General features: G+C 37.4%; 1 protein-coding gene across 1 annotated transcript; it reads right to left on the reverse strand.

Annotated features, from left to right (window-relative positions):
- Positions 1–24,753: 24,753 nt before the first annotated feature.
- Positions 24,754–25,389, reverse strand: LOC145075566 (uncharacterized). The gene is made up of 2 exons (XM_079021764.1): positions 25,296–25,389; positions 24,754–25,208 (listed from the first exon to the last, which is right to left on the reverse strand). The coding sequence occupies exons 1-2, from the start codon at positions 25,387–25,389 to the stop codon at positions 24,754–24,756; spliced, it is 549 nt and encodes a 182-aa protein (XP_078877890.1).
- Positions 25,390–26,214: the final 825 nt, after the last annotated feature.

Raw genomic sequence — 26,214 nt, forward strand, 5'->3', positions numbered from 1 at the left:
AAACGTGATTATTCATTACTTAAGGGGTCTTATATGTTAAAATAAAGTTTTGGGTGAAAATCCCGTGTTAAAACAATTAAAAACGGGCCTAAAACGCAACATTAGTCGAAAACCGGGAGAAAAGAGGCTTCCCAGCGAGACCTCTCGGTCCTGGCTGAGGTTCGGTCCTCCTGAGGCTGGGTTCGGTCCCTAATGCTACTAGGCGCGAAGCGAAGGGGGCGAGGAAGTGAGAGACGAGGGCTCGGTCTTCATAAGAGAAAGTGATCAGACCCGAAATGTGCCGAAGGTTCGGGTTCGGGTGTGTAGGGGAGGTTCGGGCCCGAGCGGACCTTTCGGGTTCGGTTCAACAGCCTTCGGCTCAGAATGGTTCGGTTCCTAAGAGGACTTTCGGGTCCTAAGAGGGGTTTCGGGTCCTAAGAGGGGTTTCGGGTCCTTAAGTCCGTTTTTCACGTAGACTTCCGTTTTTGGGCTGTTTTCGCCAAATTCGAGGGTCGGGATGCCCCGAGTGATTATAGAAAGTTGAGAGAGATTTTGAGAGAGATTCCACATACTTAGAGAGATTTGGGAGAGATTTGACATTCTTGGAGAGATTTCTCATACAAAGAGATATTTGGGAGAGATTTCACATACTTAGAGAGATTTGGGAGAGATTTGACATTCTTGGAGATATTTCTCATACAAAGAGATATTTGGGAGAGATTTCACATAGTTAGAGTGATTTGGGAGAGATTTGACATTCTTGGAGAGATTTCTCATACAATGAGATATTTGGGAGAGATTTCACATACTTAGAGAGATTTGGGAGAGATTTGACATTCTTGGAGAGATTTCTCATACAAAGAGATATTTGGGAGAGCTTTCACATACTTAGAGAGATTTGGGAGAGATTTGACATTCTTGGAGAGATTTCTCATACAAAGAGATATTTGGGAGAGATTTCACATACTTAGAGAGATTTGGGAGAGATTTGACATTCTTGGAGAGATTTCTCATACAAAGAGATATTTGGGAGAGATTTCACATACTTAGAGAGATTTGGGAGAGATTTGACATTCTTGGAGATATTTCTCATACAAAGAGATATTTGGGAGAGATTTCACATACTTAGAGTGATTTGGGAGAGATTTGACATTCTTGGAGAGATTTCTCATACAATGAGATATTTGGGAGAGATTTCACATACTTAGAGAGATTTGGGAGAGATTTGACATTCTTGGAGAGATTTCTCATACAAAGAGATATTTGGGAGAGCTTTCACATACTTAGAGAGATTTGGGAGAGATTTGACATTCTTGGAGAGATTTCTCATACAAAGAGATATTTGGGAGAGATTTCACATACTTAGAGAGATTTGGGAGAGATTTGACATTCTTGGAGAGATTTCTCATACAAAGAGCTATTTGGGAGAGATTTCACATACTTAGAGAGATTTGGGAGAGATTTGACAATAGAGGGAGATAGAGTGAAAACGACTGAGAGTGGTTTCATGTGTGACAATAGTGAGTGTTTGGCTCCTCAACGCAAGGTTCGTGAACCCCGTTAAGCCATGTTTTAGGATCTTACACACTCCCGATGAGTATGCGACATTGTTTTATTATTCTTGTTCATTGCTTAGTACTAAGGTTAAGAAAAATTAAACACACAATTTTTCCAGGTGATGTTTTCTCATTAAGATAGTGAGTTATACAGAAATTACATAATACAAACCCTAATATACAAGGTTTAATTGAGTTGACCGGTTTGACTCGTTGACTTTGTCCGGCTTAGACTTGACCCGAATTTGACTATTGTCACACACACACACACACACATATATATATATATATATATATATATATGGAATGGGCCAAGTTCATTTAGGTTGGGCTAAGCAATCATGGATAGTCCATGAATTTTTAACCCATGGATCCTATGAAATGAAAGGTCATGGGTATTAGGGTTTACATGGATGTAACCCTAATCCTCCGTACTATATAAAGAGGCCTTTGGAACAAGAAATGGCACTAGTGTGTGAGGACATAATAATGGGCCAATTTTAGTGTGCATACATATTCTCTCAAGTTCTTCCAAGGTGTTTTGGTGATTTGTGATTTCACTTGAGGCTTCCACACTATTGGGGTTAAACTCTTGAAGCTTGAAGACATCAAGCTACATCAAAAGGTATGTCATCTAACTAAAACTTTTTAGTATAGGTGCTTCATAATATGCTAGTTAGGATCAAACCTTGGAATATTTAATATTTGCATGTATAATAGAGAAAACATAGATCCAAGGTTTATAGGGTTGTATGTACACCATAGGAGTGTAAGAATACTAAAACCCAACAGTGGTATCAGAGCCATGGGTTGTTTTCTGTTATATTGATGCAAATGTTTTATTTTCAAAGTTGGAAAAAAAAACATGACGTTTGTCAAATTTTAAGATAATTACTTGTTTTTGTGAAATACTAATTATTTGTAAAATTTGAATCATTTGCTATATGAGTTGAATTAGGTCAAATTTAGTAAAAGATAAAATGATATGATTATTTTATTAGTTTTAAAAGTTTGATCTAAAGAGTTTTTTGAAACCTCCATAAGTTATGGATATGAAAAGGTTTAAAAAAAATTGATTCAAAGTTTTTTATGGAGTTACAAAACTTGGTCTTAGTGTTTTAAAGAATTCCATAACTTGTTCTTAAGTTATGGAACATGAAAAGTTTTTTTTTGTTACCTTGTTTTATGAGTTATTTTAGATTAATGAAAATAATATGTGTTAGTTGTTTTCAATCCAAATTAATCTAAAAGTTGTTCATAAAATGTGTTTTTGTAACTTGTCCTCAAGTTATATGAAAAATCAGATTTATGAATCTTAAAACTCATAAAAAATTCCTCAGGTTAAAAATAATGAAGAGTCTTTTCTTATAAATAGTTTTTATGGCTCCATAACTTGTCCTCAAATTATGGTTGTCCAAGAGTCTTTTCATTAAAAGTTTTAAAGCTTTAATTAAAACTCATAAGTTATGAAAATCCAAGAGTTTTGAATAGTTTCAAAACTTGCCCTCAAGTTTTGGAATTTGAAAAGTTTTCTCTTATGAATACTTTAATTACAAGTTAATCCCTTATAATTTTAAAAGTTAAAATTCAACCCTTATACTTTATAATATTATAAATTAATAATATTTATATATATGTATAAGAGTAAAGTCGTCTTACCATTAGTAGGCCTCATTCACGAAGGTCTATAAGAGGGGTATAAGGTTACTGCCTATAAAATGACAGTTTAATGGGTGTCCACTCTCACCCACCGCTTCCTTGACTGGAGGAGGGTCGTTAGCCGAACGGGTAGGAAAAGGACTATAATTCTCCCTTCATTAAAAGTATTAATGATAAATACTAAGTAACCAAACTCTCAGTAATACGCAATCTTAGTTACTTAGGAAAATTTGAATTTGGTGCTAATCCATGAAATTGCACTTTACACCTTGTTTAAGTCAGTTACTGGAGCTGTGTGGTTAACCAGCACACTAACTTGTATTTAACAAGGTAGGCAAAGGGTAACTTAATGTTTATCATAGTATCGATGGAGCGTGTGTGGTTAACCGGCACGTCGATTAAGGGGTAAACACTTAAGGATACCAAGTAATTTGCATGGTTACTTTACACCTTGTTTTGTGATCCTCGGCATCCCAGTCTCAAAACCTGAAGGGCACACTCGAGATTGAACACATGCCATTGAACAGTTCAATGAATCTCAAAAGATCTAGGAGTTTCAAATCCAATTAAAAACCTAATAAATTATTTCGTTTTTCATGGTGGAAATTGGTGAATCGTCATTCACCTACCTTCAAATATTCTATAGCTTGGATTACGGCATCCGTCTTCCAAGTTATAAAACGTTGTGTTAGGTCCTAACCTTAATATTTCATATTGGGTGTTATATTAAGGACTTTAGATCAACTATCTTGAATTTCTCCAAAAAGAAAAAGATGTATAGTTCAGACATCTATGATCTTCCCAAATCTGTTGGAACTTCACTTCCTCCATCTCCTCCAATTATTCTCCCTAACCCACAAGTTCAAGGTCACTCAAGCCCTATTGGCAAGAAAGGTCTATGTGTGATCACATCTTCGAGATGAAGTCACATATTGACAAGCCGTGAGAGTTGGGTATCAAACTCTTGAGAAAGTTGGTGGTTCAATCACTTTCTAAGTCACATAGTGAATTCCTTTGGGACTACTATGAAACCGACTATGACATGACCCTTAATGATCTTATCTATTTGCTTGGTGCTGCTGAATCAGCAATAATTTGGAGCACTGGGAGAGCAAATTTAATTTGTAGATCAACTTCCCAAACTACCATGGATATTGACAATGGTAACATTGGATATGTAGAAAACCATTCTCTTCCCAAGGAAAGGGATTGACCATAGTCAACTAGGTTGACCAAATGGTAAAGAAAAAGGCTAAGTATGCGATAGTCCCATGTACCATTCCCAAAGAGTCCCTATGTTTCTCTTGCCAAAGGAAGAGGCATTGATTGCGAAGCAACCTATTTACCTGAAAGATCATAAGGTTGATCAAGTCAAGAAGATTAACTCTACTTCAGGTAAAGTCCACTATCTAACTCTATTAAGTTTCTATTCTGAGATTCTTGTTACATGATCTGACTGGGTGACATGTTGATGTTTTAAGAATCAAGGAAAAGTGAGGAAACTTAAAGAAAGTATATGTTGATTCTGATCGCGAAGATGGATCTCGATCGCATGGTTCTTGTAACAACGTAAATTTTCAAACAAAATTTTCATTTCAAAATAAAGTATTTTCATTCAAAACAAGGCATAAAAATTCCAAGTGTCATGTCAGAATACAAATCGTATGAATCCCAAGATCACAAAACATCTATCAGTGTGTACAGTTCACGCCGGCGCCTTCCCACGGTCCTCGCTATTACCTGAAACACATACACAACAACTGTAAGCATAAATGCTTAGTGAGTTCCCCAAAATACAACTTACGCACATACGCCTTTCCAGGCCCTGACCTTCCGGTCCATGTGTATCAGAGGACTTCCGTCCCTGCTGGGTAAACCTTCCGGTCCTACCCACGCCAACCTTACGGTCCAGATTACACGCCTTCCGGCCCATAACATAATGCCTTCCGGCCCACATAAACATACATAGCACGCATAACAATTATCTTATCACATATAGCACATATATCACATATCATATCCGACCTTCCGGTCACACAGTCAAACCCTTCCGGGTACGGTATAGTGAGAAGACTCACCTCGTGAATATCGAAAGCTAGAAAATCCTAAAGTCACTCGTGCTCGATCCGCCGAGCTACAATCTCCCTATAACATCATACATCTCTTATTAACACTTTTATCTTCTAAGTTTGACTATTCCTAAGAAGTCAAACATAGGTCAACTTTGGTCAACGGTCAACGGTCAACTTGACCGGACTCGGCGAGCGCTAGGGCGACTCGGCGAGTCTAGACGTCCTCACCAATTCTCTAAGATTCCCTTTCTACACGTCGAGTATCTCCCCTGACTCGATGAGTTCCTCCTGGAAGAATCGCGGGGCCACCCCGACTCAACTCGCCGAGTCTGAAGAACAACTCGCCGAGTCCCAGTTCGACTCAGACCACCTGTTAACCCTCTCTAACTCGCCCTGACTCACCGATCCAACCCATAACCCGGACAAGACCATTCTGAGGCAATCTTCAAGCTACTCGCCGAGTCTGTTCATCGGACTCGGCGAGTCCATGCCATGCAACCGCTCAAACTGCTTTCTAAGGTCAGATCTGCTCCGGCAATTCATAGGTCTGGCCTTCCTAGACTGGTTCATCACGTAAAGTCCTTATTTCGGTGCTCATAATACACCCCATGACTCATAATTGACGTTTTGACCTAAGGCATAAGGATTCCAATCCAAAACCTCCATTGATTTCCGAAAAGCTCAGGCATGGGACACTCTGGACTTCCAAGGGTCCCAATATAGGGTTCCAATCGCTTGGGGGACTAAGGAAACACTCAATCTAGCCACAAAAGGGTTCAATAAACCCTAAATCCATATACACATCAACATGGACGGGATCAACTCGAAAATATTACCTGAATAACGTTGCTCTGTGTCCCCAACCCTCAGAATATGGCTTCTCCTGTTGTTCCCTTAACCAAGCCTCCTCCTCCTTGCAAAATAACACTTCCAAGATCAATAATGGTCTTCTACCTTGCTCCAGATGCTCACAATCGAATTAGGGTTTCACTCAAAGGACTAGGGTGAACAATGACGGCCATAAGGCCCCTTATATATGTCCCAAACCTGGGAAGTTAGGGTTTCGCTAAACAGCGCGGACTCGCCGAGTCCAGTCGCGAACCCGCGACCAGATCTGCGATCCTACTCGGCGAGTTTGAGCTCCAACTCGCCGAGTCCCCTCTTAAACACCCAAAATCATAAATATAACAATACCTGAAATTCCGGGCTGTTACAGTTCTGTGATTAGAATTTTGAGCTGTTGCTTAGGAGTTATGATATATTGCTTAGGAATAGATAACAATAAAGTTTTTCATGTGCTTTTGCACTGTAAGGATAGTTTTTCCACAAAGTTTTTAAAATACAAGGAAAAAAAATTTTGATTTTATTTATTTTAAAATATCCTTACAATGGCATTTGTGAAAAGGAAAAAAAATTGTTGCTTATATGATTCCATCAATAGCAAGAGTGGAAATATGAATTTGATTCTTTCATTTGTCGTAGTGTCTAAATTTTCCAAATAAGGAAAGATTCTCATCACCCAAGTTTTAGTTGGCTAGAAACTTGGAATCATGCAAGTTGTATAGTATGATGAATGATAACTTTCGAGCATTGGAAAATTAAGAATAATTACTTGTTCACATGGATGTGTGAGTCAAGTGAAGGACTAAGGGATCAAGTACGCATTCTTGTGCACTGATCAAGCCACCACAAATGTAACTTGAGTGACATATCTTAAAGAAGGTTTATTAACACTAGTGAAATGTAAGAGTAAAAGGTTTTCTACTCTTGTACATTTGAATTTTGTAAGTTGTGATGTTTTGGATACAATAGAGACCAACTTAGGCTAATTGTGTTAAGTGTTTGTCTTGATTAGAATCCACACTATCTCTTGAATATTTGGCAAGAAAGTCTTATAGGTCAAGGAGACAGTGGGAGTCTAAAAGATCCTGAAAGGGTTTCAAGAAGTAATCAAGAATAAAACATGTATTTCATCACTAGCACACAACTAGAGGTTTATAACCTATCGTGTTGACATTTCTGTGCCCGTTCCAGTTAAGTTGGCTATACATTTGAGTTCTACATGTTCTCAATTGTTTGTGATGAGATTAAAACAACCTTTAATTTATGAAGATCGATTAGATCTTGAACAAGTATGTAAATATAAAACTGTAAGAACGCAATAATAAGAACAAGACAAGATAGAATCAAACGAGTCGAATGATTAAACAAAATCCTCAGAAGAGCTCGATTAAGAACATCAACTGTAGAGGATTGGTAGGTTACAAGAACGATTAAAGAAACCTGTTGTGCTCTAGATGAATCGCTATTTCGTTAATCTCTAAATCGTTACCCTAATATGCATGCAAGCGTAAACTTATATACAAAACATAAAAGGCTCTCGGTTGGACAGGCCCAAACCGGAATCCAAAATAACTTATACTATAGAGCCCAAAAGACGCAATCTTCAAAATAATCTTCAGCCCAACAGTTTGCATAGCTACTTGGAAGCAATGGGAGGCCCTTGAGCTGCCAGGTGGCAAGAGTTAAGATTGCACAAGTTCAATCCATATGAGTTAGGATTTGTCACCAACCTAGTCTTGTGATTATGGTTTGACAAATTCACATGGATAAGAACACATACACCATAAAATCTAAGTGTCATAAGGTTTCTATCCGATTCGTGAAAATGATGATGAGGAAATTCTTTCACTAAGTAGATTTTAAGTATATAGCAATTGTGATATTTGCAGATATCAAAGTCGTTAGTGGAGCGTGCGTGGTTAACCGACACACTAACATTAACTCATGAGAAATGGAAAAAGGTCAAAACAATTGAGACTATGATTATGGCATCCCTTTTCATAGTTCTAAAATTGTTTAGACACACCTGTGAGCTATCTAGGATAAGGTGTATAATTTTGATAAAGCCTTATCAAAGCAATCTAGTATCAGAAATCTGAACTTTAGTAAGAATGTCAATAAAGTATTGACTTCTAGAGGTCCAGCTGTTTTCTGGATACATGTCAAAGCTAGTGGGAGCATGATAATTATGATAAGTATTGCAAGTTAGCAATGTTAATTATAGAAAACAAAAGTTTCAATTCGTGAGGTTGTAGGGGTTGAAAAAGTTGTTTTTCTATAATTAAAGGAGAGGAAATTATACTTCATTTCAATTCTAAAAAGCTTAGATTGAGTTTATAATCATTCTAAAGAGCTTATATTGAGATTTTAATCACCTTTAGTCGACAATATATATATATATATATATATATATATATATGACTTTCATGTTGGATTTGTTCAACTTAAGAAAATTCTATATATTGCATTCTCAAAATTCGATTATGATTACGACATCCCTTTTCATACTTAAATTTTGAGAATATGGCAAACAAAAATTATTATGGAAAAAGACTTGTCTAGAACCATGTCTTTATGTGAAACATCATGAATCGTGTCCCATTTACTTTGGGTACAAGATCGATTACATGTGCTATAATATTTATCCTTTCTGAATTTTCCAAATGCCTTGGGGCATTAAGGGGAAAAATGTATAGAATTGTATATGACTAAAGTGATTAAGAAATTGTTGAGGACAATCTAAGGTTTACTAAAGATTGGTTGGTCAAGGACAGTTGGACGTATACTGTTAATATTGGAAGGACCATATTGACATAGTCTGAAAAGAGGCAACTCTTATTCAGAAGTGGTAGTCAAAATGAGAATATAGAGTTGTCTTCATAGGTGGAAACAATCTATGTAAGGTTAAAAAACTTAATGAAAGAAGCATGTTCAAAGCAATGTGCTTTGAATTTGAGACATCGTTTCCATGGAATTGCTCTCCATTGGAATACTCTGTAATGATTGTTGCCAAGTCTTTGTGGCTTTGTACATAATCATTACAAGAGGAACAGTGCATATAAGTTTAAAATCTAATCATATTTCGTTAAATGTTCAGAATTCTTACACTTACGATGAGGATTTGGAAGTGTGAAAATAGAGTCATTGAAATTATGTTCAATCAATCTAGTTCACAAAGTAAGGATCATAGATAAACATAGAGTGCATACTTGGTGTATGGAAAAGCTATTGTTTAGAAAAACATATTGTACATGATTGGAGCATGGGACAACTAGTGTTTTTAATTCAAGTATAAAGTTGATAAAACCGAAACAATGAATAATGACTAATCAGTATGGTGATAAATAAATGTGGTCTATTTATATTCATAGGGTTTGATACCATATTTGATTCATTTATTCTTGTGTTTCACTTTGTATGTTTTGACTTCCATAATAACTAGGTTATTCTTGCGGAATGACTAAGTTATTCAAACCATCCACAGTCGGTCATATGTTGGAAGTAGATATGAAACAAGACTGTCATGAGTTGGCTTGTAGAGGTCCATCTTGGTGGACAAAGTTGTGCTACAACATTCATGAGTACTCATAAGTTCTGAGTATTGGATTCAACCCACGCTCATCTGAATCACTTCATGGATTTTATCACGAGTGATCATGAGACGATAATATCTTATATTCTTCAAATCTAGAGATATGAGTTGTTACTATGAGTTGGTTGTACATTGATTGCACAAAAACGCATTCGGTAACTCGATGTTATTAAACGTGCCTTTGTGTATGATTCACCAAGTAGTAGAACAAGCCATATGAGTCGAAGTTTATCCATTCCTTTTACCTTCGGGATAAAAGTGATATCTATGGGCCTCTCGATGATTTAGTGATGACACATGTGAGTGCTTGGCCAATCCAGAACTGGTTTGATTTGTTCAATCAGTCAGTCAACATAAATCGAAAATCGAGAAACAACAAATGGACAGATAGAATGATTATAATCCATGTCTTAGTCCATATGATATCTAGAATGGAGGAATATATGAACCCTTATCTGGTGGACAAGTCATTGACAAAGGTCAGAGTTCGACAGTGGCTTTAAGAGCTACGATTGCCAGTTAGGTTTTGATGTCATACTCAATAATAGTTTTAGACTTATCCAAGTAGGAGACTATTGGATTAATGTCTAAGTCCATAACTATATTTGGTATGTACTTGACCCGACCCGACATGGTCCATTTGGGTTGCACTTCACCGACACAGTTTATATGGACAGTCTTTTGAGAATAGTATATTTATGATTTATATTAATATATTATAAGTTCTAATATATTAATATGGAATAATATTATTTAATTAGTATTGATCAAGAATTAATTAAGTGATAAAAAGGAACTAATTAAATATGGACTCATATATATATATATATATATATATATATATATATATATATATATATATATATGGAATGGGCCAAGTTCATTTAGGTTGGGCTAAGCTATCATGGATAGTCCGTGAACTTTCAACCCAGGATCCTATGAAATGAAAGGTCATGGATATTAGGGCTTACATGGATGTAACCTTAATGGTCCATACTATATAAAGAGGCCTTCGGAACAAGAAATGGCACTAGTGTGTGAGGACATAAGACTGGGCCAATTTTAGTGTGCATCCATATTCTCTCAAGTGCTTCCAAGGTGTTTTGGTGATTTGTGATTCCACTTGAGGCTTCCACACTCTTAGGGCTAAGCTCTTGAAGCTTGAAGACATCAAGCTACATCAAAAGGTATGTCATCTAACTAGAACTTTGTAGTATAGGTGCTTCATAATATGCTTGTTAGGATCAAACCTTGGAATATTTAATATTTGCATGTATAATAGAGAAAACATAGATCCAAGGTTTATAGGGTTGCATGTACACCATAGGAGTGTTAGAATACTAAAACCCAACACTAATAACCACAAAACATGAAAAGGTTGAAGTGGCCAAGGGTTTACGGCCGTAAACTCTAGGGTTTACGACCGTAAACTCAAAGGGAGTGCCATATCGAGCCCTAACCGCTTCCTAAGCCTTTGATTCAAACCTAGAACCCTTCTTTGTGAAGCATGAGACCTTGAAACACTCAAATGCACCATTCCGATTAGTTTACGGCCATAAACGCATGGGGGAAATGGTCCCTCAACCGTAAACACATATAGGGTGACCATTTGAGGTGTAAACTCCATAGTGAGACCATACACTCCTTAGATGCAACCCGTAGCACTTCTAGCACTTGAAGAAAAGTGTTTTCATGCATTAGAGTGTCTTTACTTACTAAATTAGTGACTAAATAACTAATTTGATACATTTATCTCTCACTACATGTTACATAGGATCCGTGTGTGTGTTCAAGTCCTCACTTGACACCTAGCATCCTACCCGACACTTCCATCAAATCCACTCACTGCAGGTGAGTTCATACCCCTTAATCAATCTTTTAAATGTTATAAATGATTTTATGGGGGGGGGGGATAAAATTTGAATCAATCAAGTTATAGTATCAATCACATGTGACTTTTAACTTGCAACCAAAAGGATTTGTTATACTTTTAACTGATTTGCCAAGAAAACTGCTTTAAATGTTTATCAAACTCATTTTTCATGTTAAATTGTTATAAAAATACTTCCAAACTATTTTAAACTTCTTTTGTTCCCAAACCATATCTACAGCAATATATTTATATAAGTAAGACTTGAAGGACTTAGGACTGATAGCTCACCTTACTTCATGTTCTTGTTTGATTGTGGACTTAGGGTATATTGTTATCTGTCCGACTGTCGTTGAATTCTTAGTTATATATTACATATATTTGTGTTGGATATAAATGTCTTCACTTCAGTTCAATACCTTTGTGTATCGAAGGCATGCAACTAACATTTCTAACTAACTATAAAAGGTATAGTTAAGGATTACCGCTCATTACTACTATTACCATGAGACTTACTATAGTTATACAGTTATGAGTCAATACATGCTAAATACTATGCAAAGAGAATACTATATACTATACAAGAGAACACACTATACATTATACCAGAAAGTACATTATACACCAATACAAGAGAATATACTAAAACAAAATGTGACATACTACTTCTCGATACGACATTTCACTGTTGTATCACCGTGTGACCAGAGTCTCCTGGAAGGAGAGCGGGAATTATGTGTAAAGATCTATACAAGACAGACACTCCCACATCCCGACTGCTAGCTACAGTCCGAGCCGACTAGGCCCAGGGGTGATAAAATGTCACCATACTACGTGTGACCTGGAGGGTCATCAGTTATTCGATCGTCAATCAGCATGGTTACATATAGTTCACTTTCGGAACTTTAATTAACACATTAAGAATTAAAGGAGAAACAGAATCCCCAAGGTGTATTGTACATTTAATGCTACCTGGAGTCTGCATGTTTATTACATTCAGCTGGCAGTGACACTGCTGGGGCAAAACATTATTTTCCCAATTACTTTACATGAATGAAGTCTAAAACTATATTTTCATACTGATAGTTTCACTGGAAAAACTTGTACATTTTCAAAGGATCAAACATACAAATAACTGGGTCTTGCTAGAAGACTACTTTTACTGGAAAATATAGGATTTTCTAGGGATCATACTATTTTCAAACATTGATAATAGTTATTATATTACATGATTGTAAACACTTTTATACAAGCAATGACACTAAATACTTATGAACTCACTAACTTTATGCTGATACTCGCTTTCATAATAACTTGTATTCTCAGGTCATCAGTAGACAGGTATAGATGCAACTTTTGAGAAGATGGACCACATATAAGACTCATCTTTATTTTAATTATACTTTTGGTGTCTAATAAACTGTACAGAACACGCTTGTATTACAATTATTATATTAATGCAATGGGTGTTGTTGCTTGTCTTTACTATTATGCATTGTTGTTATACTGTATAGGACGTCCTCAACCCCAGTACGTATTCCGTCGTTCTCGGTTTTGGGGTGTGACACTTTCTTACTGGATGCATGCACATGAGTCTTAAGAACAGTTTTCGTGTCAGTTTTTAGACCTAGTCCTGGGTGTTTGGTAACTTTTGGGATGTTACGAGGTTGGACTAGATGAGACTTTTTCAGCAAATAGAATCCAAAGGAAATATGTTTCTTGTTTATCCAGACACCGTACTGGGGCAATGGTCCGGTGGATGTAGTGTGAGTCTGGTGACCGATGAGTGGGTGGGTTTTGTCTGCGGTTCCCTTAGGATTTGAAAATGTTTTGGCACATGAATTACTCCTAGGTTTTGACTTCTTAACAGATTGATGTGATTTTGATGGTTGAGGAGTTGGTAAGATGCCTTTCCACTTTGGATCATTTAAGGTATAACATTGAAAACAATACTTTTGAAAAGATGTGACTTTCTTTTGGGATTTTGCAGGAGTGTTTGAAAAAGTTTTTGTTACTGTACATTCCTTTTTGTTTGATCCTTTGATTGCGGTGTTTTTTGAAGGATTTTTAGCAGCGGTGGATTTTTCGAAACCTTTTTGATTTGAAAATTTGGCTTGTTTTGAAAGTTTTTTCTTGTAGTTAGTATCCTGCTTTTTACCTCAGGACCTGAGCTCTTTTTTGAAAACCAAATTTTTTTGTGTTTTTGGAGAACCGTAATCAGAAATGTTTAACTGCGGTTTCTGGAAGTCCTTTGACTGTTTTGAAAAATGAGGACTTGAGTCATCTAAACTAGAGAGTTCAGGAGTCTGTGAACATTGACCATATTTAAAATTTTCAATTGGTAATTCATGAAGGATTTGTTGAATGGTCACTGTGCTTTTGACTATGGTTTGTGGTATGGATGACTAGACAACCGCAAAGTATGTTAAAGATAGTTCACCATTGGGACACATTATAGAAGGCAAGGATGGACAATTTACAAGTACTTCTAGTCCTTCCGTAATGATTTCTTCATCTACATCTGAAGAAGACTGAGAATTAGGACAAATTGTGCCAATGATGAGTATTTAATCACTTGGATAACTCGAAGATTCAGGAAGGATTTCCTCAATGACACAATTGTTACTTAGTTCACGAAGTCAACCGAAGTGGCATCTTATGTCTTTAGGAAACGTTTTATCATTAACTGGATAATGAACCTCACAATCCGGTGGGACATATGGTCGATCAGCATTGAATCGAGGAGTTGAGTCCTCATTAGTCGAGTACCCATCGGACCATACCCAATTATATGTGTTGTATACATTCCCATTATTAACTAAGTTTTCAATTGCTTCAGATTCCTTAAAGAGCTTTTCTATTAATTGATTCAGACGTACGATTTCTTTCTACGCTAAATCCATTTGATTTAAAGCAATATCTAACTGAGATTCATTCAACATCCTAGCATCGTTTTCTAACAACATATCATTTTCTATCTTATAAACTTTAAGTCTCTTATCCTCAAGTCTTCCTCTCACGTGATATAGCTCTTGTGACGCTGTATTCTTTTCATTTAGTGCTTTGTTGTAGTCTGTAAGGACGGCAACATATGTGTCATTAAGTCTTTCTAAGTATGGTTCACAATCATGCATTTTGAAATTATTAGAATGTATCATGATTTTTACATGCTCGACGATGATGAGGGTTCCATCTTTGGCCATGTAGCAGTAGTTTCTTTCCAACTTCGTCGATCCGTCCTCTTTAGAAGTTGCCACCATGCATATCTTCCCTTTTCCTTTGATGTTGTCAAAATCTTCATCATCATCTCCGGATGACCACACCTGATAATCTCTTTTCATGTGAGCAACATATGCTCTTGCCTTTTCTTTTTTCTTACATTTCTTGGGCCATTATAAGATATAATTCCTTGTCCTTAACCACATTTTCTTTGCTATATTTGGAAAAGTGACTCTCTTTATGACAGTTGTGACAGATGATGATTTCATTTTTCTCTTCAGTTGAGGTACCAAAGTCAGATGGTTTACTCGACTGTGGTGCCTCTTTGGAATGATGTGCATTATGAGGTTGCAGTGAATCGTGAGGGTTTCGAGGATATTTGTCACACCCCGAAACCCAGGGCGGAAACGTTCCAGGGTCGAGGTGACTTCATGTTGAATATCATAACCAATGTACATAGTAAGCGAAGTAAACACAAAACATTACATTACATAGATTTCATTACATTTGTTTAAAAGTAAAGTGATACAAGTTTCATAGATACATAAGTTAAACAAAAGAAAGACGTGACTCCATACGCTCCGTCTTCTACAAAAGAACGCGGGAATACCTGTCTAAGGAGAACCTGCGAATACAAGCAGTTTAAAAATCAGCATAAAACTGGTGAGTTCATAAGTGGTTTTGTTTTCTGAAAATGTATAAGTTCCTTTCTGTTTCTGAAAATGTTACGAATCCAAGAAAATCCCATATTTTCTTTAATAGTAATGTTTACCAATCCTAAATGTGATGTAAAAGATGTTTACTGAAAACCCGGTTGCCCTTGTGAGTTGTAAAGTTTAGTTATCTGGTTTATTACACAAATCTGGTTATGTACAAATGCTTCCCCAGGAAAATCCTATATTTTCCCAAAAGTTGGTTACCAATCCGAAATGTAATGTAAAAGATGTATACCGAAAACCCGGTTATCCTTGTGATGTTTATGTTAGTTGTAACACGTATATAAAACTATCAACATAGTAAACTAATTTCAAAGGTTATTAATTTACTATCTTCATTATTACTAACAAGTAAATCTCTGTTATCCAAATTGCGAGTTCCATAACCATATGATAGACTACATATGGCAATAAGTAGTCCAAATCATTTTATGACTTTCGACACCCTTGAACCTTTCGGTTCGGCTGTAGCTAGCAGCCAGGTGCGGGGTAGTCAGCCCCATATAGATCTATATACTCAAGTCACGCTCCCTATCTAAGAGATTCTGGTTACAGAGGCGATCCTCCACTCACATACCTTTGTGGAGTGTTCTCTGAGGACGTGTCTCCAATTTATAGGAATAACAAATCTACAAGTAATAATGTGGAAAATCCTGTATAAATTCTATTTATAAAGACGATCCTCCACTCGTGTATCTCTGTGGACTGTTACCGAGGACAAAACATATGTAATAATCTAATGCTTTTAACAATAATGATATGGAACAAATCATTTGTGAAGTATATAATATAACTTTATGTAATAAGATAAGAAATCGGTTTATAACTGATTCTGCAAGTCAAACAGTTGGTTAATACGGTTTCCATTGCTAAAAGCAAGTGAAATATGAAACATTTCAAATGAAATAATAATGTTTAAGCATAAGATATTCCTGTACTTTTGTTTGTATTCCCCCCCCCTGAAAACATTGAAAATCCATTGAAAAAGGGTAGGGGTATGAACTCACCGGACGAGGAAATGTGTCGACTAGGATTCTAAACGTCGAATCGAGGCTTGAATACGAGCGAGGTTCCTATGTAATATTAAATAATACACAAATGTATCTAATTAGATTTTAAATCACTCATTCGATACGATTATACACTCCAAAACGCGAAAACACTTCAAATCAAGTGTTTAGAGTGACCCGGGTGACATCTAATGAAGTATAATGCTTGGATATGGAGTTTACTCTTCAAGAGTAAACTCCTAAGGGAGTTCACGGCCCTAATGTCCACTCCCCATGAGTTTACGGCCGTAAACTCATGGTGGGGTGTTATAAAGTGCTAAATGGCCTTGTAATATTTTAGGGGTGATGCTAGAATTGGCGTCCATAAGCTTCCTTACACACATTCATTTGATGTTTTGGTGGCCTAAAATCAATCACATGTGATTCAACTCATTTTTACAAGCCAAGGGGTGAATTTAGGGCACCATTTAACCCATTTTTAGGAGTTTACGGCCTAGGAACCCATTCTTGAGGGGTTTACGGACGTAAACACCTAAGGGAAGGATTTTCATCAAGTTTAAGGCTTCTAACTCGATTGTGGTTGTTTCTAGATTTTAATCCAAGGCTATTGGTGTGTTTAAATGGCATTTTAACACTTTAATATGAGTTTAATACCCATGACTTGGAGTTTACGGCCCAAGCATGTTCTTGGCCAGTAAACTCTTGTTTACTCCCCAAAAATTGAGTATAATGTGTTCCAAGTCCAATCCAATAAGTCCTTAAGCCATATCTAAGCTCCAATGGTGTTTTGGAAGGGTTTTAAGGCTCAAAAACCTCATTTTTATGTGTTCACGGCCCAAGAGTGTTCTAGGGCCGTAAACACATGTAAATGGTCCTAAATCATGATTTGAAGTTGAAGTTGAAGGCTAAAGATGATATACTAGGAGCTAGGATAGTTAGCTTGGTGATTTGAAGCTTTAAATGAGTGATTTTGGATCAACAAGTTGGATTTGAGGAGAGAGGTTAGAGAGAGAGTGAAAAGGCATCAAATGAGGCTTAATCCACTTTAAATATGGTTTGAATTCGAGATGCAGTGGAATTCTACCCGATACCGACGTTAACCGGGGCTTTTGGTCGCACCCGATTAAGTTGACGTAACCCGATATGGTCGAAACTAAATTTTTTCTAATTATTAATTTGGGGCATTTTCATGTGTTTCTAACGTGTTTGGATGCTTCCAAGGTCAAAATAAAAGCCTTAAATTAAATGACCTTATTCAAATACGAAATCGGAACAATTCGCTTAAGACGAGTTTTACAGACGAAACGGGTTACGGCGATGGAACAACTTTGGGTTGTCACATTATCCCCCCGTTAGAGGGAATTTCATCCCAAAATTTAATGATTAAGATACAAGTTATGGAAAAAGGGGTGCGGATATATTTGCTTCATCGATTCCTTTATGTTCCCAAGTGATTTCAGGTTTCCGCTCGACATTTCAGCGAGCCTTCACTATCGGGATACAACTTGGTTTCGTATGTTTGATTTCTCGATCTATGATTCTCCATTTGTTCGTCCAGGAAGTTTAGGTATTTTGTTAAGAATAGAGACGCAAAATACAGGATGAACGTTGCTAGGTTCTGAAGGTACTCGAAGTTTGAAGGCTACGGGATCGATCCTAACGAGGATCTCGAAGGGTCTAATGTACCACAAGTTGAGTTTTCCGTGCTTTCCAAAGTGTATCATGTTCTTCCAGGGCGAGACCATTAACAGGACACGATCTCCAGCCTGGAATTCCAGAGGTTTACATTGTATATTAGTGTAACTCTTCTGTCGATCTCATGAAGCTTTCAATCATTCTCGGATATGGATGATCTTCTTGATGGTTTTGCGGATGATTTCAGAACCAGTGAGGGTACTACTGGGGGATCGACTCTTGGCTAACTGCGTGTCTCCTACCTCAGTCTAATACGAGGGAATCTGTACTTTTGACTGTAGAGGGTTCCAAATGGTGCAGTCTGGATACTGGTGCGATCACTGTTGTTATACGAGGGCTCGATCAATGGTAAAGGGGTATCTCAAGTCGCTCGGTAATTTATGACACGTGCTCCCAGTATGTCTTTCATGATTTGAATAACTTTCTCACTCCGTTCAATTGTTTGAGGACGATAAGTTGCACTCATGTCTAGCTTGGTTCCATGACTTTTCTGAAGGAATCTGCCTAAATCTTGAGGTAAACTTGCTATCTCAACCAGAGATAATGGACGCAGGTATACTATGCAGTCGGACTACTTCTTGGATGTGGGTTCGTGTGAGTCTTTCCAACTTCAATGATTCTTTGATTGGAAGGAAGTGAGCGGATTTTTATCGAATGATCGACATTTTCCAGATGGTATCGTACTCACTCGAGAAAACTGGGTAACTTGATGATGAAATCTATGATAATCATCTCCTATTTCCATTCGGGTATCGCGGGCTGCTGGAGCAATCCCGAGGGTTTTCTGACTAGGCTTCACAGATCTGAGCGAGTAAACAAGGATAGGTGGTCATTGTCAATGTCTTAGTCTTGCTGTCTAAGTTTTCCTTTCAGCTAAGGGCACCTCATGTTTATGTCTTTCTGGTCGAAGATATGCTGTAGTCTCTTATGGTTAGTGAAATTCGCGTACTTGGTTCATTGAGATCATGTCTCTTATTCTTCAGTGCAGGAACTGCTGCTCCAAATTCCAAGTCGTGAGTTGTGTAGTTAACTTCGTGTGCCTTTTGTTTGACTCAAAGCGTGAACGATAACTTTTCCTTCCTGCCTAAGCACATAATGTAAACTCTGATTGGATGTACTGCAAAGGATAACGAAGTCCTTTGTTTCTTCTGGCAGGGACTGGATAGGTGTGATGCATAAGTCTTACTTCAATGCTTGGAATGATGTATCTCACTTTTTACTCCAACAAAAGGGTGAACCTTTCTGTGTCGAAGTGGTTAAGGGTTTGATGATTTTGGAAAAATTCCTGAATGGGTCTGCGATAATAGCCGGCGAAACCCAAAAATTGATAGGTTTTCTATGAGTGTCTTTGGTGCCGACCAATTCTCTATTGTTTCTATCTTAGGAGGATCCACGCGTATGTGTTCATCGCCTACTACATGACCAGGGAAAAATGGTTTGACTGAAAGGTACCACTACAAACTTATAGTGATCATATCGAGTCCTGAATACTGTCTTTGAAACATCACTCTCATGAACTCGTAGCTGATGATGTCTTGACCTAAGGTCTATCTTTGAGGAGTAGCTGGCTCCCTGAAATTTATCGAAGAAGTCATCTATTCACGAAAGAGGATATCGGTTTTGATGGTCAACTCATTAAGCCGACTAAATAACTCCTGCATTTCTGCTGGAGCAAAACGATACGAAGGTTTGGCTACGGGGGTAGTTCCAGGAATTAAGTTGATACGAGACTCGTCTTGACGTTCGGGAGGAATTTTCGGGAGCTCTTCGGGAAAAATATCAGGAATATTACAGTCTTCGGGGACGTTCTCGAGGTCTTTAACTTCTTGTTTCTTGCTGATTACATGGACTAGGGATACCTGACACTCCTTTCGCAGAAGCTTTCGAGCTTTGATGCAGGGAATGATGTGAAGATTTGAGCGAAGCTTGTCACCATATATCATGAGGGTCTGGTGATAGGGAAGATTGAGATGAATAGCTTTTCATAACAAAGCATATCAACACGATCGGGACTCAATCGATACATGTCAAGGGTAACATCAAAGCTTTTTAGTGAAACTGACATTAGGTTAATGAGGAAAGAATGATTACTCAAGGTAAGGGTACAACTTAGGAATTAATCATTAGCTCACTCATTCTCGCCGCTAGCCATTTCGACGGTAAATGTTTCGGTTATTAGACAAGGACTATGTTTACGAAGATAATTGAATGAATAACTAATAAAACTTTCTTGACACTAGATTCGAAAAGGATGCGAGCATAAGAATTGTCGAAAAGAAATGTACCCGCGACGTTGGTGGGATCAGCGGCTGCCTCCTCCTGCTTCATAGCTAAAACCATTCCGACGTTGTTGGTGGTTGTTGCTTTTGGGCAGTTTCGCTTGAAATGCCCAATTTCTCCAAACCTATAGCAGACCTGTTCGATACTTGATCCAGAAGCTTGATCGGGTTGTTGGACTAGTGTTCTGCAGTTTCCAGCAAGGTGGCCCTTCTTGCCACAGTGGATGCAAATCTTCTCGCGACATGGGCCAGGGATACGATGATGATAACTGCATCTGTCGCACCAAGGGTGGTTACCAACATACCTAGTGCTAGGTGCTTGAGCTGTAGACGCAACAACAGGAGCAGTGGCAGCTTGAACTGCCACATTTTCATGCCTCTTGGAGGGTCCTTGGGAACTCTGACCCTTTCGCTTTTTTTTTTTTCAGATAACCTTATTACTCTTATCATACTCATTCTGATGCTCCTGAACATTTTCATGGTTTTGGGGGTAGGGGTTATATCTTGGCCCACCAAACCTGTTAGGGTACAATAGCGTCATTGTAGCCGTCACTGCGGCAGAAACAGCCAGCTGGAACATCACACGGTCGAATTGAGATGACAGTGGTGACGGAGGGTCATTGTTCCTTGAACTGGGTCCTTTCTTTGAAGACATTTCGATCTAAAATGATTAGGAAAAAGAGGATGGTAAGTCCTCTGAATTAAATCAAAAGGTATGAAACAAGGGATATCTCTTTATGACAGACATATAATTCTATTAAGCAATAAAGCAGGAATAAATTATCAAGGCAGATAACTATCGCTAAAAGAATGATCGAGGTGCAATTCTTGAATGAGAATTTTCTACAACAAAGTTGGATCTAGAAATACTCCCATAGTATTTCATGATTCGTTGCGATGACAGCTCGTTGTTTGGGGTATTTGGGTAAGTTTTAGGCATGCTGAACACCACAGTCACTCCCAGGCACATGTTGGCCGTGTCTCAAATGAATATAGTTGATCAGGCTACATTGATCCTAGACACGACTACATAACTGCCCAGGTTTAACCGCAGCGTCCAACACCAATTTACTTATGTTTTCTTCTACTTTTAGTTACGAATCTCGACGGTTAGGTATACTTGTATGTTTTTGAAAATACTTATATTTTGAAGTATACTTTTAGTTCAGAGCACTTAGGCCCCTTTATGTTTATAGCCTTATACCATGTAAGGTTTGGTATACTCAGTTCAATATAAACAAGGGCTCTGATACCAATCTATCACACCCCGAAACCCAGGGCGGAAACGTTCCGGGGTGGAGGTGACTTCATGTTGAATATCATAACCAATGTACGTAGTAAGCGAAGTAAACACAAAACATTACATCACATAGATTTCATTACATTTGTTTAAAAGTAAAGTGATACAAGTTTCATAGATACATAAGTTAAACAAAAGAAAGATGTGACTCCATACGCTCCGTCTTCTGCAAAAGAACGTGGGAATACCTGTCTAAAGAGAACCTGAGAATACAAGCAGTTTAAAAATCAGCATAAAGCTGGTGAGTTCATAAGTGGTTTTGTTTTCTGAAAATGTACAAGTTCCTTTCTGTTTCTGAAAATGTTACGAATCCAAGAAAATCCCATATTTTCTTTAATAGTAATGTTTACCAATCCTAAATGTGATGTAAAAGATGTTTACTGAAAACCCGGTTGCCCTTGTGAGTTGTAAAGTTTAGTTATCTGGTTTATTACACAAATCTGGTTATGTACAAATGCTTCCCCAGGAAAATCCTATATTTTCCCAAAAGTTAGTTACCAATCCGAAATGTAATGTAAAAGATGTATACTGAAAACCCGGTTATCCTTGTGAAGTTTATGTTAGTTGTAACACGTATATAAAACTATCAACATAGTAAACTAATTTCAAAGGTTATTAATTTACTATAATCATTATTACTAACAAGTAAATCTATGTTGTCCAAATTGCGAGTTCCATAACCATACGATAGACTAGATATGGCAATAAGTAGTCCAAATCATTTTATGACTTTCGTCACCCTTGAACCTTTCGGTTCGGCTGTAGCTAGCAGCCAGGTGCGGGGTAGTCAGCCTCGTATAGATCTATACACTCAAGTCACGCTCCCTATCTAAGAGATTCTGGTTACAGAGGCGATCCTCCACTCGCATACCTTTGTGGAGTGTTCTCTGAGGACGTGTCTCCAATTTATAGGAATAACAAATCTACAAGTAATAATGTGGAAAATCCTATATAAATTCTATTTATAAAGACGATCCTCCACTCGCGTATCTCTGCAGAGTGTTACTGAGGACAAAACATATGTACTAATCTAATGCTTTTAACAATAATGATATGGAACAAATCATTTGTGAAGTATATAATATAACTTTATGTAATAAGATACGAAATCAGTATATAACTGATTTTGCAAGTCAAACAGTTGGTTAATACGGTTTCAATTGTTAAAAGCAAGTGAAATATGAAACATTTCAAATGAAATAATAATGTTTAAGCACAAGATATTCCTATACTTTTGCCTGTATCCCCCCCCCCCTGAAAACATTGAAAAACCATTGAAAAAGGGTATGGGTATGAACTCACCGGACGAGGAAATGTGTCGACTAGGATGCTAAACGTTGAATCGAGGCTTGAATACGAGTGAGGTTCCTATGTAATATTAAATAATACACAAATGTATCTAATTAGATTTTAAATCACTAATTAGATATGATTATACACTCCAAGACGCGAAAACACTTCAAATCAAGTGTTTGGAGTGACCCGGGTGACATATAATGAAGTATAATGAGTGGATATGGAGTTTACTCTTCAAGAGTAAACTCCCAAGGGAGTTCACGGCCCTAATGACCACTCCCCATGATTTTACGCCCGTAAACTCATGGTGGGGTGTTCTAAAGTGCTAAATTGCCTTGTAACATTTTAGGGGTGATGCTAGAATTGGTTTCAAGGCATTGGAATGAATTGTGAACATGATAGGGACTAATTGAGGTGTTTATGGCAGTAAACTAAGTGTTTAAGGCCTTAAGCTTCCTTACACACATTCATTTGATGTTTTGGTGACCTAAAATCAATCGCATGTGATTCAACTCATTTTTACAAGCCAAGGGGTGAATTTAGGGCACCATTTAACCCATTTTTAGGAGTTTACGGCCCATGAACCCATTCTTGGGGGGTTTACGGCTGTAAACACCTAAGGGAAGGATTTTCATCAAGTTTAAGGCTTCTAACTCGATTGTGGTTGCTTCTAGATTTTAATCCAAGGCTATTGGTGTGTTTAAATGACATTTTAACACTTTAACATGAGTTTACTACCCATGAATTGGAGTTTACGGCCCAAGCATGTTTTTGGGAAGTAAACTCTTGTTTACTCCCAAAAAATTGAGTTTAAGGTGTTCTAAGTCCAATCCAATAAGTCCTTAAGCCATATGTAAGCTCCAATGGCGTTTTGGAAGGGTTTTAAGGCTCAAAAACCCCATTTTTATGTGTTCACAGCCCAAGAGTGTTCTAGGGATGTAAACACATGTAAATGGTCCTAAATCATGATTTGAACTCGAAATTGAAGGCTAAAGATGATATACTAGGAGCTAGGATAGTTAGCTTGGTGATTTGAAGCTTTAAATGAGTGATTTTTTGGATCAACAAGTTGGATTTGAGGAGAGAGGTTAGAGAGAGAGTGAAAAGGTTTCAAATGAGGCTTAATCCACTTTAAATATGGTTTGAATTCGAGACACGGTGGAATTCTACCCGATACCGACGTTAACCGGGGCTTTTGGTCGCACCCGATTAAGTTGTCGTAACCCGATATGGTCGAAACTAAAATTTTTCTAATTATTAATTTGGCGCGTTTTCATGTGTTTCTAATGTGTTTGGATGCTTACAAGGTCAAAATAAAAGCCTTAAATTAAATGACCTTATCCAAATACGAAATCGGAACAATTCTCTTAAGACGAGTTTTACGGACGAAACAGGTTACGACGATTGAACAACTTTGGGTTGTCACAATATCATGAGTGGTTAGACTGTGAATTGAAGTTGAGATTGAATGGTGGTTTGGTAAACTGCTAATTTTTTCAAAATGAGGTTTGTGGTAGTCGATTGAATTGTTGACTAACCAGGGCAATGTCATTTTGGAATTCTTCTTCATCATCCATTTCAGCATCTACTTCATATGCCTGCGGTGGGTTGTCATATGAAAGTGGGTAGGATGATTCGGTAGGATATGAGTACTGTGAGGTTTTGAGTTATGGGGTTCGAGCTGTTAGGGCAAGTGGACCACCGAGATCACCACAAACTTTCAGCACAGTTGATTCTTGTGCCTGCAGTTCTCCGTATAGCTTGAATAAATACAAAGTATGAATCTTTCTATCTCCTTGCACAATCATCTTTGCGGTAGACCAATGTCTTCCCAAACCATTAAGAAACTGTAGATTTGTTTCATGGTTGCTTCGAACTGTACCGACATTTGATAACTTCGTGATGATTAGATTAAATCGTTTGAACGAGTCATCAAGACTTTCACCAACAAGAGCTTTAAAGTTGTTAAACTCATTGAGAGCAGTGCTGAGTTTCTTATCCTGAGCTTGTTCAAAACCTTGATAGAGATTTTTGAGCACATCCCAAATCTCCTTAGTAGATTTGAAGTTGATGATGACGTCAAAGGTGTCTGGAGCTACGCCGTAAGATATTTCATGCAAAGCTATATCATCATTTCCATTTTTTTCAAGATCATCTTTGGTTGGTCAATTCATTGCAGCTTGACCTCCACCCAGTCATTCTTGAGCACCATCTGTTTGAACAGGAGTAAGAATAGGGACTCGGGGTCCTTCTTTCACTAATCTCCAAACATCATTTCCGAGTCTCTTAAGATACCTTTCCATTCTTTAGGACCAATGGTGGTATTTATGTGAAACAAGTATTGGTGCTCTGTTCGAGCCTCCAACACTATTCGAAACGTTCAACGATAAAGCTTGTGTAATTTTTCCTTTGTTTTTTTTGTTTCTTAAGAATGAGCTTTAGTGGCATAGATGGCTTTTGAAAATCAGAGTTTTGTTTAAAAAGCAACCACTTTGGATCTGATACCAATTATTGAGAGAAAAACTTTTGAGAAACACTTGAAGAAACATTTGTACAAGGTAATGGTTGCGGAATAAGTTAATCTCAAAGGATCATGTAAGCTCAACAATAATAAGTTAGAGTTGTTAGATAGTTAGTTGTGGAAATATAAAGTGCTACAAAGTAAAGGAAATATAAATGACAACAAGTTATATGAAGTATACACTAAACTGATTCATAACGAGGTTTGCATTCAAACACAAGTTAGTATGTGTGATCAGTTTAAAGTGAATAGGATCTCGAATATTAGATAAGATAAGATAGAGATATGATAGATTGATCTTAGTATCTTAGAGTGAATGTTCAGAAAGATTGTTATGGTTGGTGAGATTACAAGAAGACGAAAACTCTATTTATAGAGTCTCAAAAAGTTACATCTTGAATAAACAATAATAAACTACTGACTTAAGTGACCATGCAAGGTTCACAGGACAAAGTAAAGCTAACACGTTAAGCCAGTTGATGTAACAAAAAGGTCCGCATTGCGGTAGTAGTAGTTGCGGTTCACTCTGATTTCAGAATAACTTCTTTATCTTCAGACTGCAGTAGGCACACATCACCGTGGTAGTAACATTGGTTGTGGTAGAAAG

Source organism: Lactuca serriola, chromosome 9, assembly GCF_051521515.1.
Source record: "Lactuca serriola cultivar US96UC23 chromosome 9, Lser_US96UC23_V15, whole genome shotgun sequence".
Lineage (NCBI taxonomy): Eukaryota > Viridiplantae > Streptophyta > Magnoliopsida > Asterales > Asteraceae > Lactuca > Lactuca serriola.

What these genes read in the sequence shown, in the direction of transcription:
- LOC145075566 (XM_079021764.1), bottom strand. Translation starts at nt 25,389, where the DNA reads ATGGAAAGGTATCTTAAGAGACTCGGAAATGATGTTTGGAGATTAGTG. An exon ending in TACTCCTGTTCAAACAGATG is followed by an intron (nt 25,209 to 25,295) that starts GTGCTCAAGAAT and finishes ATGATGATATAG; the next exon opens with CTTTGCATGAAATATCTTAC.